General features: G+C 36.0%; 1 protein-coding gene across 4 annotated transcripts in view; it reads left to right on the plus strand.

Moving 5' to 3' along the window:
• Positions 1-21390, plus strand: part of AHCTF1 (AT-hook containing transcription factor 1) — an 82203-nt gene that overhangs the window by 58328 nt on the left and 2485 nt on the right. For 2 of the 4 annotated variants that reach the window (XM_082339829.1, XM_082339831.1), the window contains 9 exons: positions 1479-1671; positions 3580-3783; positions 4460-4874; positions 6485-6608; positions 9070-9167; positions 11227-11435; positions 13001-14837; positions 19271-19404; positions 20501-20583. In XM_082339829.1, the coding sequence (XP_082195955.1) occupies positions 1479-1671; positions 3580-3783; positions 4460-4874; positions 6485-6608; positions 9070-9167; positions 11227-11435; positions 13001-14837; positions 19271-19404; positions 20501-20583 (3297 nt within the window). The remainder of the gene's footprint in view (positions 1-1478; positions 1672-3579; positions 3784-4459; positions 4875-6484; positions 6609-9069; positions 9168-11226; positions 11436-13000; positions 14838-19270; positions 19405-20500; positions 20584-21390) is intronic. The other 2 variants (XM_082339830.1, XM_082339832.1) reach the window with 2 other exon arrangements.

The raw sequence follows: 21390 nt of genomic DNA on the forward strand, positions 1-21390 counted from the left end.
CTACTTAGAATTTTTGCTTAATGATTTCAGACTGCCTAGGGAAAAGAAGCAAACTTTGTTTTATTAAAATCATGAGCAAAATAAACTGTTAACTTGCTTTCTTTAATCTCATTGTTGATTGACCCATGAATAAAGCTTATTTTCATAAATCCCAACTAATCTTGGTTGGCTTCTTAAAGCTTGTTCCTGTGTAACAGAGCCTACTAAAATGTCTTAAGTGGCTTCAGATGCAATAATATTTTATTTCTTAACCTGTGGTATTAGAAAAGTAAATAGTTAAATTGAAATTTTGCATCCAACATGAAATTGTGATTGTGTTTATTTTATTTAAGAACATTGGAGAGTTGAGAAGTGTTCATAATCATCAATAGCAGAGAACAAACAAGTGTCTCAATGTAATGATTCTCTTCAATAATATGACCATAATTGATGGAAATTTTTGATTGTTTACATTTTATCAATGACAGAATGACATAATTTTATGGGAATAAAGTTATCTGAATCTATGATACTAAGAATAAAGTACTCAGAATAAGTTAATAACTTAAAAGCAATTGGGGCCAAAGCTGTTTGTAGTGTACATAATGGATATATTTTCAAATCGTGAAAGGATTTTCCCTTTCTTGGATTAGATTTTATTAGATTGAGGTTCTTTTCCTTTAATTACCCTCAGGAGATGGTAAGAAGATTGCTTCAAATGGATGTCATTATCACTGGCATTCTGTTTTCCTACCAGTAGTTTCGATACTTTTCCCACAAGTCACTTTTTCTCAGTTCCTTTGTATTTTAATAGATCTGGGGTTCAAGAAAGGAGCGATAATAAAAGTGTTAAGGCTCTCTATCCTATCATTTGATATGATAAAAATGTCCAGGGCACTATAGAAAGCCATTTAGTAGAATCCTGTGATTCTCTTTTGCCACTAACCTCATTAATTTGAGAAAATTAACTTTTTTTTTGGTTGGTAAGTCTAGTCTTTATTGTGATCAGAACCATAAAGGTAAATAAACCAGTATTCATTATGTACCTCACATGTGGGTGAAAGGAATTTTTATGTTGTGAAAGTGAATTGTAGCAAATGGATTGCTAGGGAAACATTGCCTTGTTTTCTTGAGTATTTAAATCATTAGCAGTTCATCTTCATTTGAAAATAATGCCTGGCACATAGTAGGGGCTCAGTAAATATTGGTAAAAGGGAGGGAGGAGGGCTAGAACTCCTTTTCAGGGTTGCAGGAGGATGACCAAATTGTTATCTAGAATTCATAATTCTCTTTTTTGCTATTGAATTAATTTTGATTTCTGGAACTAAGGGTGGCATTACAGTAATATACTTGTCTGAATTTATATTTTCATATGGTTATATTTACCAGTGAATATAGAAGTCTGCGTTATTAAATGGGATACTAATTCTTTTGTTTCTTCAGTATAACTCAAGTGTGTTACCAGGACTTTTCTATTGATATGTATACTGTGATTACAGGCTGCTGGATTTGGTTGTTCATCCTGTCCCCCAGCCTGCTCAGTGTTCGGGATTTCTTCAGCAAAGCCCCACAAGATCTCCTTTGTCCCTGGCATCCACCTCATTGCCAGTAAATTCACAGTCAAACGGATCACGTCACAATGCTTCCAGGGCTTCAGAATTACATTTACTTGAAACTCCTCTTGTAGTTAAGGTAAATATTAACATGTCTAGCATTCCTAGTGAAGCTAGGAAGTTCTTACTTTTCAAGTAGCAGAGAGAAATAAGCTGTTTATAATTGATATCTCTGGGTAATAAGGGGCTTTAAGCCTTTATTTTCCTTTTTTCTTTTCTGTGGATATATTTCCACAATGCTTACTGTATTTTTATGTTTTCAGAAACAGACTTTATTAAATTTACCCTTTGTGGTTAACTGGCATTATGCTCAAGGTTAACAGTTACATTGCTCTGAAAGTAATGCAAGCCTCTGTGGTTATTATAAATAGGCCTTTTTCCTTTGAAAAATGCTTTCATATTCTTGGGTTTGCTTTTGTTTTTTTTTTAATTCAGTTTCTGATAGCATTTTGCCATTCTTTCTTTCCTTTATCAAATACTTTTTAATTCTTAATATTTTTAGAAAAATTTATTTTAAAATTCTGGCGCCTTCAATAAAATTATAAACTGTTACTCTTTCCTATTATCAGTAGGGAATTGCTTTTTCCTTCACCCTGTCTGGTAAATTATTAGCTGAGAAACCACAAAACTAAACTTGTGATGACTGGTAACAGTGGACTTCTACCCTCCCATTGTCGAAATGTTTTCACGTATGTTATCCACAAGCTCGTTGTCCAGTGTTCTGGATTCAGTCCCAGAAGGTTTCCTTTTTTGTTGTTGTTTTTTCTTAATTGTTTCTGGATATCCAGCATTTAGAGTGAAGCCAGGGAATTCTTATTTTTCAAGTTGGATAAAAGATACTTTAATAAATGCTAGACCTAAAATAGTTATTAAAAGAAGTTGAAAAGAAGCTTGCTAAGATTACTGAGTTCCTGACATTTAATATCCAGTATAGTATTTCTAACTTTTTTTCTTCTATAGAAAAACATTCACATTTTATTCTCTAGGGCTAAGTTCAAATGAAATTAAATGAGGGAATAATTTTGTACTTGCTACCAAAGTGAATCTAGGAGGGCTTCCCTGGTGGTGCAGTGGTTGAGAATCTGCCTGCCAGTGCAGGGGACACGGGTTCGAGCCCTGGTCTGGGAAGATCCCACATGCCGCGGAGCAACTGGGCCCGTGAGCCACAACTACTGAGCCTGCGCGTCTGGAGCCTGTGCTCTGCAACAAGAGAGGCCGCGATAGCGAGAGGCCCGCGCACCGCGATGAAGAGTGGCCCCCGCTTGCCACAACTAGAGAAAGCCCTCGCACAGAAACGAAGACCCAACACAGCCATAAATTAATTAATTAATTAATTTTTTTTAAAAAATGAGTCTAGGAAGAAATTCAATATAACCTTGTAACAGTTCTAATGGAATTTAATAATCTAATAGGATCCAATAATCTGTTTACTAGTCCTTTGGAAGAGAGGTTAAGTGAAGGAATTATCAATATTTCTACTAACTAGTTCCTATGCTAATTATTTGTATTCATTATAGTAAACCAGTCAGAATTCTTATAAGTAATTCAGTTACTATTGACTCCAATGTGATGCAATTGTATTTTTTCTAAAACAGTCTTAAAGTCAGTCTAATTTAGATTAGCTTGCTATAATTAAACTAGGTTCTGTTCATCACACACTATCATCTCTTTCACCTAACTAAAGTTTTCTAAGCAGTAGTTAAATTATCTTATCTCAGCACTTTATAATGTTGAACTTAAACCTGGGAATAACCAAGGTCTTTAGAATGATTATGGATGCAGCTTTATGTTTTATTTTTATACCCTTATATATAGAAAGCCCTGAGCAGAATTTTGTATTTCCAGTAATGTGTGATACAACTTTTTATTGATATTTTTATTGGAGATGAGAATATAGCCACCATTGTGACTCGCTTGGCCCTGTCTGTCCTTATGTAGGTGCCTTTTACAAACACTAATGGTGAATTCCATTTGCTCTTTGTCATAGAAAGCTAAGACTTTGGCTATGTCAGTTACTTCCCCTGGATTTGCCGAGTTCACTCCTCAATCCATCCTAAGGTCTGGTCTTCGAACAACACCTTTAGCGTCTCCCTCTTTGTCACCTGGAAGGTCTCTTACTCCTCCTTTACGACTTAAAGAAACTAGAATTTCATTCATGGAAGAAGGCATAACCACAAAATGGACTGCTGGAGTAAGTTTGATAATAGTTGGAACAAAAGGATTTAATAAGAATATATTAGCTCCTATAAGTAAAAAGTTAGATAAATTGATTTGTATAATATCACTACAGATTTTTATATACAGTCTTGCAGGTAGTCATAAAATCAGAAGACATTAGTTCAGAAGGCAACTTTAGGGCCTTGGCTAAGCCAAACCCGTCACTTACAGGTGAAGAAAATAGGGCTAGAAGCACCAAGTCAAATTATCTATAACCAAATAGCTATTTGATGGTAGAAATGGGACTAGAATTGTTTTGTTTTGTTTTTTTAAATTTCTTTGTTTTTTAACCCGTATTGTACTGCTTCTCTTATTAAGTTCGTAGTTTGTTGTCTATTTAGGGAGGGTATGTCTTCAGAGCTCCACTGTAGGTTAATAGGAACTCGGTGGTGCTTATTGGGCATCTTGCCTCTTCTGTGTTTTAGTCTTTTGGGAATAGTGATCTATCACCAGTTAGAGAACCATTAACAGTCATTAACTTTTAATCAGCAATCTGAAGAGAATGGATTTAGAATAAGTGAATTTTGGTGGAGAAAAGAATTTGGAGAAAAATGGAACGTGGAGAGGGTGGGTATGATTGGGATGGATAGCTTAGACGTGACTGATTTTTACTAGTAAAATTATTTTTCTCCAAACCTTTTACTTAACAGGCTGCAGATGACAGCAAAACAAAAGCATTTATTACTGCACCTTTCCATAAATGTGCAGTTCCAGCAGAAACTGAATGGCTGAAGAATAAAGATAAGGCAACATCTTTTCCCCTGAATAGCCCTGAAAAGGACCATCAAGAAATGAATGTGAGGTCACAGGATACAACTTCACAAAGTTTGGAGAAACTGGATGTGAGCATAGAAAATAGCAATACTTCAACCAGATCAGACCAGACTACCTTGGAGTATCAGGATGCTCCATCACCAGGAGACTTTGAATGTATTTTCATGGCCTCTAAGCCAGTGACACGCTCTTCCACTGAACAAATTACTAATTTAACTGAACAGACTGAGAACAGTGATAAAGATACATTTGAATCAGAAGTAACTCCTCCAGACCTGGAGAAACAAATGGGTAAGAACTCATCCCAAATATTCAAAATGGCCACTGATACTCTTCAGTAAAATTTGTAATAGAGGTTTTTCTGTCATAAGAGAAGCATCAGGGTTAAATAATTATATGATCACAGCACAGTAGGCTCTAGACATAATACACGTATCTTAATTCTTTCCACTTACAAATATGGCTTACTTATATTGTTATATTCATTATAAGTAGGTGTGAGATTTGAGGAGAGGAGAACTTAATGTGTGTTCTGTTTTCATTTGGAAATGAAATTTGGAAAAGAATGGTAATGGTTAAGGAAGAAATGCCGGGTATCAGTGTGACTTAAAGTCTTCCTATAGCTATGAGAAATAATAATACTGCCTTTACAGACTAGATTAACTTATCCATACAGCAGCCTCAACTTTCTAGAAAGCTGCTCAGAAAACAGGAAGTTCATTCTACTCTCCATCCCTACCTCCAAAATAATCACTGGAAACTGAAAAGTAATGTCCAAAGACCCATGAATTTATTGTCTTTATATTCATTTGTCAAAAAAATTTTGAGCCTCTAATTTACGTGCAACAGGTGGGCTCCGGCTTTGTGTGTGCTAGGTGTTAAGTGATAAAGTAATAAGTAGACATAGCACCTGCCCACATGTAATTTTGAACCTAGTGGATTATATCAACCAAGCATGTACAATGTAGTTTGATAAGCGCTACACTGGGGAACGTAGAAGGGACCAGTAGAACACCAGGAAGGGGAGAGATTTGGCTTAGAATTGGTGGATCAGAAAACTTACTCTATTTTTATGTTTCTTACCCCTGCATAGATTTAAAGGTAATTCCTAACTTTAAATATGTAAAACCCAATACTTGTATAAAAATCTGTGTCATAGTGGTTTCTTTGGGGAAATACGTTCTGCCTAAGCTGAACTAAAGGTTTCTTAAAATGTGAATGTGGTGAAGTTGGGGCTATGATGTCTTTATTTAATAAACATACACATTATTAATTGCTCTAAGAATTTAGGACTCTCTTTATAAATAGCATATGTTTAGAAGTTTATGTTATTCTTTTGATGTGCTGTGTTCCACTAAAATATTTGAATGGTAAATGTTCGACAAGGATGTTCATGGCAATATCTTCATTGATGAGTCCTAAAATGATTAGACAGTCTCAAATGGAAATTTTTATTGTTTTTGTAGGGGATTATGTAGCACAGACTTTAGAGTGAAATAAGCTAGATTTGAATCTTACTAGCTCAGCTAGTTGCTAGGTTTGTGATCTGAGATAAGCAGTGTAACCATATGCTTCTGTTTTCTCATCTGTAAAATGGGAGTAATAGTACTACCGCTTTGGATGTTGAGGATTAAGAGAGTTGTTAAATGTAAAACACTTGCAACAGTGCCTGTTAAGCCAAAAGTGTGAGTGGTAGATGAAAGAGAGGGGGTTGGGAGGGGGGCTCTTGGCCTAGGCTCAGAGAATTAGAAGGAACTTGCAGTCTGATGCCAATGGAGTAAATCTAAAAGTACAAAAAGCAGACCCAACAACTTATTAAAAAGTAATAGGCCAAGACCGTGAGTAATCACTAAACATTTAACATAAATAATTATGAATGTTCTTAACTGTGTGATTTATAGGCACTTTAGAAGATGCAGAAACAAAGGATCTCTCAGTTGCACAGGGGGCACTTTCAGAATTAAATAACTTAAGCCCCATTCAAGGAGTTGAAGCTTCTTTTTGTGTACCATCAGTCTGTGAAGGGTAAGTTTATAGAGAAAATTTCAAATATTAATAAAGTTTAATGAAACTGTGAAGCAGTAGTAAATATTGATATTTGTTCTATGCATAGATTAGCTTTTATTTTGATCTTTGGCATTTCCATTTTGGTAATGTTTTCTGTTATGAAAGAAGTTCATTTGTACAACTGTGTGTTATTTCGTAGTTATTATGAAATCTGAGAATGATACCAGATGTTTCCTGAATATATAGAGACATGATAAATTGAGACAGAACTCTTTAATATTCTTTGGTGATTCTATTTTTGTTGAAAACCAAAAGTGTCACTCAGAGCCAGACATCCGTCCGTGCTCTCCCGTTTTCAGTGTTTTCAGGGTGATAAGGTGTGTATCCTATAGCACCAAGGCAGAGCGTAAGGGAGATGGTTCAGAGGCAGTAGTGTTCCCTGCCATTTGATTGATACAAGACTCTGGCAGTTTTTGTTTTTCAGTGACTGCTGGAACTGTTGTGCTCCCAATTATTCCGTTTCATTTAGCACTTAACACATTTAGCCAGTGTAGTAGATGATGTATGGCAGTGCTACTTAAAGTGCAGTCTAATAAGATTGATGCCAGTTCCCAGTTTATGGTCTACAACAAGATAGCAGCTTCTGTTAGAATATATATCAGTAGCCTTTTTTGAAAGTCAGCTGAGCTAATCGTTGAAGTAATTGATTGACCTTCTGGCATAAACTCCTTATCTCATTGCAAGACTGGACACATTGTATATCAGCACTTTGAGTAACACTGTTGCAGAGCAGGGGTCTCCAACCCCCGGGCTGCGGACCGGTACCGGTTAGGAACCGGGCCACACAGCAGGAGGTTTGTGGCGGGTGAGCAAGTGAAGCTTCATCTGTCGCTCCCCATCGCTCACATTACTGCCTGAACCATCCCCCCTCATCCGTGGAAAAATTGTCTTCCACGAAACTGGTCCCTGGTGCCAAAAAGGTTGGGGACCGCTGTGGTAGAGAATACCAAAAAAGTTGCAGCTTCAGTTATCAAGAAGTAGTAAGGGTAATTTACTAAGATTAGCCCACATAAAATGTGATAATTTAAGGCGTTGTAAATGGTTCATTACTTTATGAGTCTTGAGAGTGACTTCACAAACCACCCAGAAAAATCAGTGTCATAATAGTCACCTCTCATACATTGAACTCAATCAGATGCTTCACTTCTGAGAAGAGAAATCCTGATTAACTGTGATCTTTGCCAGGCCTTCATGGAAAAAGAGGGAGAAACAGTACAAAAGGATTATCAAGATTGTTTTGTTGTTTAATTCTAAGGTTTTTAAAATTTTAATGAAAACTAATATTTATTTTAATGGGTTTGATGGATAATTACAACAATGGCAAATCAAAAGAGCATTCACTTGACCAGAAACTTTGTGGTCATCAGTAACAATCTAGGTGAATATTCACCGTCCTTGGCAAGCTAGTTCCTTTTTAAATGTAAACTTATTTGGTTGTGGGTTCTTAGTTATCCTTACTATATAAATATTGTGATTGAGGTAAGTCTTACAAATATACCTACAAATAAATGTGTGTATATTCCAATTACATACTTTTTCTTGAATTTACTTTACAGTTTGTCCAGTTTAAAAAATCAGCATGCTGTAGTTGGCTTTAGGGAAAGGCCAGCTCAGAATAGAAAGGGACCACTGTCACCATCTTTCCAGAACACTTATCAAGTGGATTAATGCAGGTCACACTGGTCTCCGATTTTGAGTCATTTATCATGTGCTTTCCAGTTAGCATTAAAATATTGAATCTGGGGCTTCCCTGGTGGCGCGGTGGTTGAGAGTCTGCCTGCCAATGCAGGGGACACGGGTTCGAGCCCTGGTCTGGGAAGATCCCACATGCCGCAGAGCAACTAGGCCCGTGAGCCACAACTACTGAGCCTGCGCGTCTGGAGCCTGTGCTCCGCAATGGGAGAGGCCGCGACAGTGAGAGGCCCGCACACCGCGATGAAGAGTGGCCCCCGCTCGCCGGAACTAGAGAAAGCCCTCGCACAGAAACGAAGACCCAACACAGCCAAAATAAATAAATTTATAAAAAAAAAAAAAAAATATTGAATCTGATTCTACTGAGTATAAGGGGGAAATGTCCATAATATTTGATAGATTTATTTGAAGAATATGGCCACAGATAATTAAAAATTGGCCTAAGTGTAATTTATACTGACCAGCATTTTAAAATCATTTTATTTGTAGTTTAAGGTCATGCCATTGTATTCAACAACAAACAATTAGAAAATAGGAAAAACAAATACAGCATTACTTGTTTCTAAATTCACTTGTAAATTATTTAGTATTATTCTGGATGAAGTTGCATGATATTTTCTCTGAACCTCAGTTTTCATGAACAAAATGAAAAGTAAGAATTGGGTAAAGCGGGTTAGAGCAGATGAAATCTTCTTACACACTAAAGTATATATTTCTATTTCTAAAGGAAAATCCTCACCCCGAAGTCCAAGGTACCTGTTTTAGACGAAGGACTAGTATCTGTTGAAACCTGTACCTCTACAATTAGAGCAGGTAACAATAAATGTATGTATTATTTTGACTTTAGAATTATTTCATTTTAGTGTTGTGTCTAAAGAGTGTTCTATTCTTAGGACAAAAGAATCTGGATAATCAGACTTTCTTATCTCAGTTATTCTCCAGTTGTTTCCCCAGCTAAAAATAGAATTCTGAGGAGGTGTGTCAGCTACCAAACAGTGGGTTGCTTATAAAACACTCTATGGTTCTCATAGTGGAAGTCTTAGAATGGTTTTTGTGGACATATTTAAAGAAGAGCAAAGTAAATTACCAGTCCCCAGCCAGGCTGCACACCTGCTTTTTGATCTTCTGAGATTCAGTTATATATACAGGGAAACTTCCATATTTATTCTGTGTTTGTGGTAACATATAGCCAAGATTGGCTTATTATTATTAGAAAATAATCTCAAATGACTGAATTTGCTCCAGGGAAAATGAACAGATACATGGAATTTGTTTTGTTTTTTTTTTTTTTTTTGAGTGCCTCCTCTCAGTTAGACCCTGGCTATACAGAGATGAGGAAAATATATTTTCTTCATTGAACTCACAGTTGGGTTTAGGGAAAGCAGACACCTTGAATGCCTGTGTCTAGAACTTGTCTAAGCATTTCACATACGATGTTGACACTGTCTGACTCTAGAGCTCACACTCTTAACCGTTATATCCTTCTGCCTGTCAAATTATGAATAGGGCTTAGGACAAGCTTGAGTAGACCTGTTCTTCCCCACCCCGCCCCCCATTAAGAATGTAATATATATTTACTGTAAAATAATCAGGAAATCATAGTCTCACATATAAAGTAAAAATCCCCATAACCCGGTTACCCAGTTTAAGAATCTATTATTAAGAAAGTGTCTTTTCCCTGAGTTTTTTTCCTGTGCATTTTTCCCCAATATGTTGAAAGAGGAGGTAAGTGCGGTGGATAGAGAATACCAAGGATTTGAACAGACTGCTTGGGTTCATAACCCTGTTCTGCACTTACTATGTATAAGACTATGAGCTATACCTCTGTTTCTTTGTCTATAAAATTTAATAGCTTTCACTGTTAATAAAAGCTCAATAAATGTTAGCTATTATAAATTATTAACAATTAAATTTATTATAATCAAAAACAACTTTCTTTTTCACTTAACAGTATATTTAAGATATTTTCCCATGTCATTAATACAGATTAATTCTGTTCTTTTTAGTGGCTGTAATAGTATTTCATAGTATGGATGTTCTGTGGTATGCTTAACTAATTGCTGATTGGTGAACAGTTTGAGCTGATGACCATTTTTGTTTGTTTTGCTATCTCATTTCTGCAATGAATATTATTGTGTATGCATCTTTGCACAGTCTGTGTCAGTGTTTCTTTTGAGCAGATTCCTAAACATGGCCTTGCTGGGTCAAGGAGTGTGCACAGATTTTTAATATTTTATTGTTTTTTCGCCAATAAAGGTTGTTTAAAGAGGAAGGTGAAAGATAAGGAGAAATTTTTCTTTATGATCCCCCCCACCCCAGTTTATTTAAGTGGTAGAATATGTGGCCATTTGGATGCTTTCTGCCAAAAGGGAAATATCTAGTCCTTTTCACAGCCAGATCAAAGCCCAGATTGCATGTCCCTCATGTAATTCTGTAATGGCTCAACAAGGATAGCTGGTTGTCTAGTAGTCACCTGGTGAACATAATTTTCAGATTAATAAGGAACAAACATCTGAGCTCCTCGAGCAGTTTATCATCATATTGAAGTTTCACAGTAAGGGCAAGAATTATATTCTAGTTGAGAAAAACCAAAGTTGTCATTTTTAAATGTAAAATTTATCTTCTGTGTTTTGTTTTTGTAGAAAGCAAATATGTATTGTTTAAACTGAGTGATTGGATACTGATGAAACAGGAGTGACATGTAGATCCTCATAGGCTTTTCCTCCTTTAAGACGTTAGAAATTGTTTGGCACTATGACAGTTTTTCAAGGAAACATTAAGTGCAATGCAGCCTTTTCCCTTCTGTTTGCTTCCCCAGTTGTGTATATATCTTTCTCTGTTTTTAGCTTAAAATATGGAAGATTAACTCTCATTTTTCTTTCAGCTATGGCTGATGTTCTTGGTGATAGTGGAAGCTCTGGGCTTGTTACCTCTGAAGGCCCTATTATCTCTGAACATAGGCTTGACCAGGAAACAGCACTGAACTTAAAAGAAGATCATGAAATAGAAGTTGATGTACTAAAAGCAAGTGTTGACTTACCAGAAGAAAAGCCTCCAGTTTCTGATGATTCTCCTGATACTCAAGAAATTCATGTAAAAAAAATAATTTTTTATTTCTTTGTCAGTCTTTCAGTTTTGGTTTAGTTAGGTTTCAAACCATAGTTCAAATCTAATATATTCATTTATTTGACTGCTATATGAAAACCTCTTTATAAAAATCTGTGTTCAAAAAAGTATATAAATATATTGTGGAATTATAGAGCACATCCTTTAAGTAAGAAATTGTTTTTCATGAAAACCAAAAGGCTGTGTTAAAGAAGTCACAATTTTAATAATTTAGTTTTTGCTCAGTATCCGGTTCAAATGAAAGTTCTTTTAGCCATAAGAAAACAGATATTGGTTACTCTAGAGACATGTATGACATCGAAACTATCCAGAGCGTATATTTGAGAATAATTGAGTACAGTTAACTAGGGTTCTTTCCCACCCACCACCCCACCACCCCCCCCATTCATACTTGTGGGAAAATACTGTTCTGCTGGCTGGGGGTTAACTTCTTAGACACTCCAGAAAGGTGGGGGCTTTTTTATGTGGGGGGGGAGGTTTTTGGTATTTAATATGACTTACATTTCCTAAAATTCCACCAAATCTCTTTTATTATCAACAGGCAACTTTTATATGATACATGAATTTAAGATGAAGAAAAATCACCTCTTCTAATTATTTATAGAGATGTGATTGTATAATATTTGGGAGGCTTAACTCAGAAATGTCATGGTTATCCATATTCAATTTCATGAGTATTCTCACTGTGAGTTAGATGGATAAAGTCCCTGTTCCTTCAGCTGGGGAGCTAACACAATTTGTGGGCATGATGTAAATGGGAATCCTCATTTCTGGGTATTTCCAGTCTTTCATTTCACTGAATGTTTGGGGAGTGGGAAAATGTCATTGTTTAGGTGGGTGGTAATGTTCTACCTTCTTGGTCAGGAGATCTCTCTGTTACTTTCTGCCTCCTCCTTTTTCTCCCCTTCCCTTACCAAAAGGTAAATGCAAGGAGCATTCCTTCTTCCACCAAACCCTTGCAAGAGAGGTACTGAACTTGAAAGCCTTAGGAATTTCATGGTTTATGCAGCCCCAGCAAAGGGAAGAGGATTGAGTCTAGCCCAAGGGAGCTTATGTAGGTGAATTCTTCTTCAACCTTATGGGGATCATGCTGTTTAGAAAAAGTGTGGTTAGTTAGGTAATTTGGGGATTATCATTAAAACACAGTTTGGGGGTTGTTTCTTTTTCTCCGGTTAATTTTTCTTTCCTTGGGTGAGAATAGAATAAGTCCTTAATTATCACAACTGTTGGCATCATAATAATTTTTAAGGTTTTGTTAAGACTGTCTTTTTTTAGCCAGGGAAATGTAGAATTCTACTTTTAATTCCATTCAGAATCTCAATCTTTTTCTATCTAGTTATTTTGACTGAGTGAGAAAGTCTGATTGCTTAAATGGATATTTTATAAAGTAAACCCATAAGTATATGCCATATCAAATGTAGTTTATGTTTAACAATTCATACACCAAGGGAGAGGTGGTCATGAAAAAAATTTATGCTTTAGGTTAAAATAAATGTATACATTAACAGTCTCTTATCTTTAATTCATTTTAGGTAATTGAACATGAAAAGCTTGAAGTTCAAGATTCAGGACAAGAGGCTAGGAATCTTTCATTTAATGAGTTGTATCCCTCAGGAACTCTTAAGCTTCGATACAATTTTGATACCATTGAGCAACAGTTTTGTGACTTACCTGATAACAAAGACTCTGCTGAGTGTGACATTGCTGAAGTAGATGGGGAACTTTTTGTGCCACAGAGCAACTTTACCTTGATTTTGGAAGGTGAAGAAGGAGAAGTAGAGACAGGTGATTCTGCAGCATCTAATGTGCTAGCTAAAGCAGCTAATGCAGCCACTGAGGAAAAACATGTATACAGTGGGGAAAATGATAATCACGGACATGTTGCAAATTTGCCATCTGTCATAACTAGTGATCAGGAGTCCCAAAGGGTAGAGACATTACCATATGTGCCTGAACCAATTAAAGTAGCAATTGCAGAAAATTTATTAGATGTAATTAAAGACACAAGAAGTAAAGAAATTACTTCAGATACAATGGAACAGTCCATTCAAGAAAACATACCTTTAATAAGCCAAAAGGTAATGTGTTCCACCAAGTTAGCCAAATCTACATTTAAGACTGTTCCGGAAACAAGTACGGTGACTATAAATGTCAGCGAGGTTAATGACATGATTTCCTCCAGAACTCGCAACAGAGGACGTGTCCAAAACCTGAACGTCAAATCGGCACAACAGGAAGAGTCAGCAGATGTTGCTACTCCTGAGATGCTGGGACTTTCAGTTACGAAGAGAACTAGGAAAACAAAAGAAATTTCGGGGGCTTTTGAAAGTGCCTGTTCTGATGATAAAGGAATATCTCATAACCAGCAAATACCTCAAAATTCTATTACTCCTAGGAGAGGAAGGAGAAAAAAAGAAATTAATCAAGACATTTTAGAAAATATTAATTCTGTGGAACAAGAATTACAGGTTACTCCAGGTAGGGAATTAAGAAGGTTAAAATCATCTCAGCTGTTGGAACCAGCAACTGAAGAAACTTCTCTTAGAAAAGAAGTTAAGCTTTCATCTGTTAGAAAAAGGACTCCTAAACGAATTAAAAAATCTGTCGAAAATCAGGAAAGTGTTGAAGTTATAAATGATCTGAAAATCAGTAAAGTAGCAAGTCCTAGCAGAAGTACCAGGAAATTGAGAAGTGCTAATTTGGAAACTTCTAAAAATACAGGATATAAACAAGATGGGGAGTCCATCGAAGAGCAACTGCCTATTCAACATAGTAAAAGGGTTAAAAAGAAAGAAGTTAGTGCATCAGATGTAACAGAAGATTCCAAACTTGGTTCATCCCAGTTGACTCTTCAAGCAGAATTTGATACTCCGGCTACACCTAGGAAACGTGGTAGACCAAGAAAAATTAATCCATCTGAAGATGTAGAATCTAAGGCTGTTAAGGAAGCAAGAAGTCTCAAGAAGAGAGAAGGTCTCAGCATCCAAAGGAGATCTACAAGAAACACCCCAGCTAAAAGTGAAAATACTGATGTTGGAAAACCAGCTTTAGAAAAATCAGTTTTAGTGCCAAATGAGGAACTTGTTACAGCAATGAGCTCTAAGAAGAAGCTTACAAAAAGGACTGAAAACCAAAGCCAAAAACGTTTATTACGCTCAATATCAGAAAAATGCATAGATGAAGAAATGACAGACAAAGAACCGAATGACCAAGAAGAAAAATTGCTTGCCACAGTTGCTTTGACTAAATCTTCCCGTAGCACAAGGACTAGATCTAGCAAGGCCATCTTGTTGCCGGACCTTTCTGAACCAAAAAATGAGTCTTTTTTATTTTCTCCTCCTGTGTCAAAGGTTCCAAGGAAAGAGAAAGGTACTTTTATTTCTTTTCAAAGCATAATTTTCATCTCATTCAAAGTCTTCAGTTTAAAAAAAATTCTGTTGGTTCAAACATGATTAGATTTTGTGTTAAGGCACTTACGGATTATTTCTTCTAAAACTGATTTGTAGTTACAGGGAATTCCTCCCCCTTCAAAAAACATAAACAAAAACCAATTTTGATCTTTTGATAGTAAAATTTAAATATTTTATATTTTAAAGTTTATTTTTACATTCAAGAATTTCTGTTTCACCATGACTTTTTAAATACTATAATTCACTTGACATAGGTTTAATTTTTTAGAATAGTATTATTTCTCTTCATTCTGCCCTTATATCATGTGACTTAATTTTGGTTTCTCCCCAGATAGAACCATCATTTTTGGCTCATATCCCAGCTGGTGTCCACAACTTTAAATTGTTTTGAAGGGAAACAGCAGTAGAATTCTACTGATTACAATACAGAAATTATTTAAATCCATATTCCCTGTTGTCTGTGAACTGGCAAGGCTACATGCCCAACCCCCCTCACTGGCGATAAGTGAGCTAATGATCATACTGCCTGGTTGGTATAGTTCATACCTTCTCAACAGGAGTGATGTCTCTCCCAAAAGGGTGAAAATATCTTACTCTTTTTTATGTATAAAGCAGAGATATACATAAAGTACATAAACAGATATACAGTATTATCTGTGCTATTAAGATTTCTTGTGGGGGGGGGATTCAGTGAGGGAGACAATTAAGGAAAAAGGTCTAAAAAGGTGCTGATAAAGATTAGGGACTTGTAAGTGAAGTAGGTGTCTTTGTTGTTCTACTAAACTTTTTTATTAAACTGTTGCATGCATTTTTAAATGCGTTAGTGAACATCCTATACAGTTGCTTCCTGACTTGGGGAAGGCCAGGAGAAAGATAAGTCATTTAAAAATCTGCAAACTGAAATTTTCTGCCTTCAACATTCACTGTGTAAAAACCTCTTTAAGTATATTGTATTCATGAAGTCCAGTTGTTATATTTACATAGCACAAGCCCAGGAAAGGGCCCTTTGCCATAGAATTGATCATTTGACCAAAAAGTGATCTGTAGTTATGGGAGATTTTGGTAGTACTGTATAATCCCATTTCTTCTTGCTGTTGGGAAAGTGTGGTTATGCTTATACTTGGCATGGAGGAAAATGAAATGACCAAATGTGAGATTTTAGCTGACTTTACTAAGCTGCTATTTTAGGTAAAAGTTAAAATGAAAAAGAACAGTGAGTGGTAGAAGAATGTCATTAACAATTCTTTTATACTTTTCTAATGACTTTTAGAGTATAGTAAACGCAAAATTTGGGGGTTCTTTTGGTAGAGCATAGCCAAACATCTCAATAATTCTGATATTTGTTATCTTTACATAGTCGTCATCTGTATACATGTTACCTATAACTTTTTTCTGTAATAAAAATAATATATGCCTGCCACAGAAAATTAGAAATTAGAAGTATTTAATCTAGTCAACTAGAGGACCAGTAACCACTGTTCACATTTTCTTTTATATCCTTCTAGTTAAATATATAGTTTGTTTTTTATAAAACCCAACAAACTACGGTTTGTGTATAGATATATATACTGCTCCCACCACCTCCTACTTATTTCTTGAGCATTTTTCCTCAAAACCCTGAGTGTTCGTGGTTTTGTATTTTTTTTGTTTGTTTTTTACACATTGATAGAGTCCACGTGTGGCATTTCATCTCACTTATGTGCCGCAGATCACTCAAGCATTCTCCTGCCAGGTATTTGAATTGTCTTCAGATTTTCTGGTATTAACAATAAGCATCTTCTAGTATGAGGTTAGAGGTGATAAGAAATTTGGGACTGAGATTTCTCACTTCTGCCACTAACTAGCTGGGCAGAAAATCATTTAACCTTTCTGAATCTTGTTTTCTCATCTTTACAATGTGGGTAATAATGCCTACTACGTAGGGTTCTTGTGAGTATTGAGTGTTCACTACTTTAACAAAGCAATTAACACCATCGTTAGTTTCCTTTCTTATTTTGCCCTCAGATTATAGTTTCTACACTCTTACAATACCTTCTGTCCCTTGTGCCTATTTAACTTGCATTTTTAAAAAAAAAAACTCCTTCAGGGAGGGGTGGGAGGTACAGAGAAGAGTGGATACAGAAATATTATATGATTAGAAAGCTGGAGGCCATCCTCTATTTAATTGAAACATGTCAAAGAAACAGATATCGTAGAATCACTAACTAAAAAGAATGTAAAGCTTTACATTTCAATAGATTTTCTCAAATTCCATTACTCAGCAGCAGATATTTAAGAAGGGTTTGCTGTATACCTGAGGCTGTACTAGGGTATACATTCACCAGTTCATTTGATTCTCAGTATAACCCAGTGTAGTACAGGTACTATTATTCCTTCTTTCCACAATGAGGAAATGGAAATTCAGTGAAACTGAGCACCCACATCACCCAGGTAATGAATAAATAGTGATGTCTTGGAGCCGATTCCTGCTGGCTAGTGAGAGCCAATTGTTAAGTATTCAGGAATTTTGTGAGCCAGCCATGGAACATTTATAGCACAGAAATAAGCAAATGCTATAAATCAGAGTTGCGGGGTTTTTTTTTTGTTGTTGTTTTTTCCTTCCCAGAAAGCTGTTTACCAGTACGTTATTGGGTTTGAATCTATAGGACTTTCGAACTTCTTAGGCCTTAAGTAGCATTGGCCACCAAAACTTACCCTCAGAAAGCTTACCGAAGTACGCAAGGAATTGAAAGTATAATAAAGTCTTGTCTGGCTAATAGAAGCGTATGGAAGGAATGGTGGGGCTGAACATTTTTGCACGTGATAATGTATTTTTGTATTTCCTTCTTTATTCCTTTGGGTGCAGTGGGGAACTTGTAGGTGAAAAATATGAGCTGGTCTTTGAAAAGCCAAAGAAGCTCTTGTTCCTGGTAGCCTGGAAAAAGAAAAATAGAATGTATCATTTTCACAGAGCATAGATTTGTTTGTCTGTATCTTAACTGCAAAAGAGAGGAGTTAACCACCAGTGCCACTGATGCCACTTATCAGCTGGGAGCGGAGATGACTTTTATTTCTGACCCTCACCCCTTTTTTCTTTTGTTAAAAATCACATGCTTTACAGAATTTGACATCTTATAGAACTCTTGATTGTCCCAGTAGGTGAAATATCATTGAACTATAATTTGGGAATTTTATTCCAAAGATTTGTAAATTATATTCTTGAAATAATAACATTATAACATGCAAACAGCCGTAAAGCACTAACATTATTCTAATCTTTAATCTCCACAGTAACTTTAAAGGTGCCATTTTGAATCTCATTTTATAGAAACTGAGGCACAGAGAGGTTTAGGTAACTTGGTTTTTGTCCCACAGCTAATAAATCCAGAAGCTAGGATTTAATTTCTGGCAGACTGGTTCAACTGCACCATGCCACTTCCATAATTACATTGCTAACTGCCACTAATATGGAGACCCTATAGTAAAAAACAGGGAAAAAAATCTGAGATGAAGTGTGTGATAAATATTTTTAATTACATACACTTTCAAGTAATTCTTAATTAAACCATTTCTATTTGTCTATGGAAAATCTTCCTATCGGCCTGTTTTTCTATATTGTTACTTTCTCTGCTTGCTTTTTTTCTTTTATGCTGTGGACTTTTCTATTGTTCCCCTTGCGTGGAACAACTGGCTCAGAATAAGCTGAAAGGAAAGAGGGTTTGAGTCTCTTCTTTGTAAATAAAATTGCTTTTTAAAATAAAAACCTTGCCTCTGGAAAAGTAGGAATTATGAAGCAAAGTAGCTCAGGTTACACAGGGCAGGCATACCTGGGAGATATTTGCAGATTAGGTTCCTTACTATCACAGTAAAGCAAATATCACGATAAAGCAGGTCATGCAAATTTTTTGGTTTCCCAGTGCATGTAAAAGTTACGTTTACACTATACTGTAGTCTTTTAAGTGTGCAATAGTATTTTTTAAATGTTCATACTTTAATTATAAAACACTTTATTGCTAAAAAATGCTAACCATCATCTGAGCTTTAAGCGAGCCTAATCTTTTTGCGATAGTAACATCAAAGATCACTGATTACTGTAACAAATATAATAATAATGAGAAAGTTTGAAATATTGGGAGAATTACCAAAAATGTGACACAGAGACACGAAGTGAACAAATGCTATTGGAAAAATGGCACAGATAGACTTGCCACAAACCTTCATTTTGCCATACCATATTTCAAACCTTCTAATATGCCATACCTCTTTTTATTGTGCTTTGCGTTATTGCCCTTAACTGCACTTCACAGATCTTGCTTTTTGTTGCAAGTTGAATTTATATGTCTATATATATAAAATAGATATATATATGAATAGATATACAGTGTTTTGTTCTTTCTTTCTACCTTTCTTTAGCTAAAAAAATAGAGGCTCCTGTGCAGCTGCAAGAATTAGTTTCGGATTTACCTTCTCAATTTGTCTTCTCACCTCCTACTTTAAGGACCAGGCGGAAAAACACATCTAATACATCCAAACTTGTAGATGAACTGGTAAGAAATGCATGATTTTATTTGTATGTGTATTTAAACATGCTTTTTATTTTTTTAAGCAATGCTTCCTAGATAAACTTCTTTTAAAAAGAGCAGACATTTATACTATAAGTCCAAAATTGTCTTTTCTGCACTTTTGGGGATACTACCTTTAAGACAGATTGGTATGTTACTCATGGTTTATTATTGGCAGCTGCAGTTTAAATTACCTATTAGGGGAAGGGTTTTTAAATTGTAGTGTCCCACCATAATTATCTGGATGTATTTATTTAAAATGTAGGTCCCTGACCCCCTGGAGTGTCATCCACAGACCACACTTGGAGAGAGAGTGTTTCAGAGCTGACTAGTTGCATGTAACTCTAAAATAAAAATAGTTCAGGGATTGAATGTGAGCATGAGACCCTTATATTTACCAGTCTTAATTCATAAGCATGTCTTGAATTATCTGCTGTGAGCCAGTTACTATGCAAGGAAAAAGGCACAAAAATAATTCAGGCAGATTCCTTGTTTTTCAGGAGTTCAGTTTAATTGAAGAGGCAAAAATACAGATAATTATTTCACAGCATGATAAGAATCATTTATACCCAGATAACCCTGTAGACCCTGTAGGTAAAGGAGACGGGCATTGCTGGAAGAGGAGACAGCAGATGCAAAGGCGCAGGAGCCTGGCGATGCATGAGGAAGGGGGTGGGGCTGTTCACAAACTAGCAAATAGCCATGTGCATGCTTTAAGTAGTTTCGGTGAAAAGGGAATTCTAGGGAGGAAAAATGGTCACTGGTGGCCTAATTCTTATGCCGCGAGAGCCTGGATTTGGACAGAGTCAATAGAACAAAAGGGCAGGGGACAATGGAAACATTCCAGAATAAAGTTGATAAGACTTGGAGATAACTGAATGTGTGGGGATAAGGGATAATGAGCTGTCCTAGATGACCAAGGTTTCTACCAAAAAATATAAGGAGTCCATTTGATATTTGTTAAGTTGAAATTCATTTAGCACTGTCTGGCTATATTCCTTGACTCAGGATGGAACTTTTTAGCTTAGATTTCAATTGTTTAATTACTTAAGGTTCATCTTTTAAAATTTTTAACCCATAGGAAGATGATGCTCAATCAGTTGAAACTGGGGGAAAGCAACAAGTGAAAAGAACCAGGACTGCAAAAACAAAACAAGCAAGCAAGTAAGACTTTTCTATGCTGTTATTTTTTTTCTGTTTTGTTTCTTAAAATTAGAGAAGACTCAACTTAAAAAGAGAAATTAAGCTCATCAGAAAAGGGTAATTTTTAGGGGCATTTATATGCACTGGCTCTGTGTAATTGTTAGATTTCACTGCAGAAGGTGGCTTTCTTATATAGCATGAAAGCCCATTCATTCATCCTTTTTAAAGAAGGGTATCACCTCACACCAGTCAGAATGGCCGTCATCAAAAAACCTACAAACAATAAATGCTGGAGAGGGTGTGGAGAAAAGGGAACCCTCTTACACTGTTGGTGGGAATGTAAATTGATACAGCCACTATGGAAAACGGTGTGGAGGTTCCTTAAAAAACTAAAAAAGAACTACATATGACCCAGCAATCCCACTACTGGGCCATATACCCAGAGAAAACCATAATTCAAAAAGACACACGCACCCCAATGTTCATTGCAGCACTATTTACAATAGGCAGGTCATGGAGGCAACCTAAATGCGCATCAACAGAGGAATGGATAAAGAAGATGTGGTACATATATACAACAGAATATTACTCAGCCATAAAAAGAAATGAAATTGAGTTATTTGTAGTGAGGTGGATGGACCTGGAGTCTGTCATACAGAGTGAAGTAAGTCAGAAAGAGAAAAACAAATATCGTATATTAACGCATGTATGTGGAATCTAGGAAAATGATACAGATGACCTTAATTGCCAAGCAGAAATAGAGACACAGACGTAGAGAACAAATGTATGGACACCAAGGGGGAAACGGGGGGAGTGGGAGGAATTGGG

This window comes from Balaenoptera borealis (assembly GCF_965194805.1).
Source record: "Balaenoptera borealis genome assembly, chromosome: 1".
Taxonomy (NCBI): domain Eukaryota; kingdom Metazoa; phylum Chordata; class Mammalia; order Artiodactyla; family Balaenopteridae; genus Balaenoptera; species Balaenoptera borealis.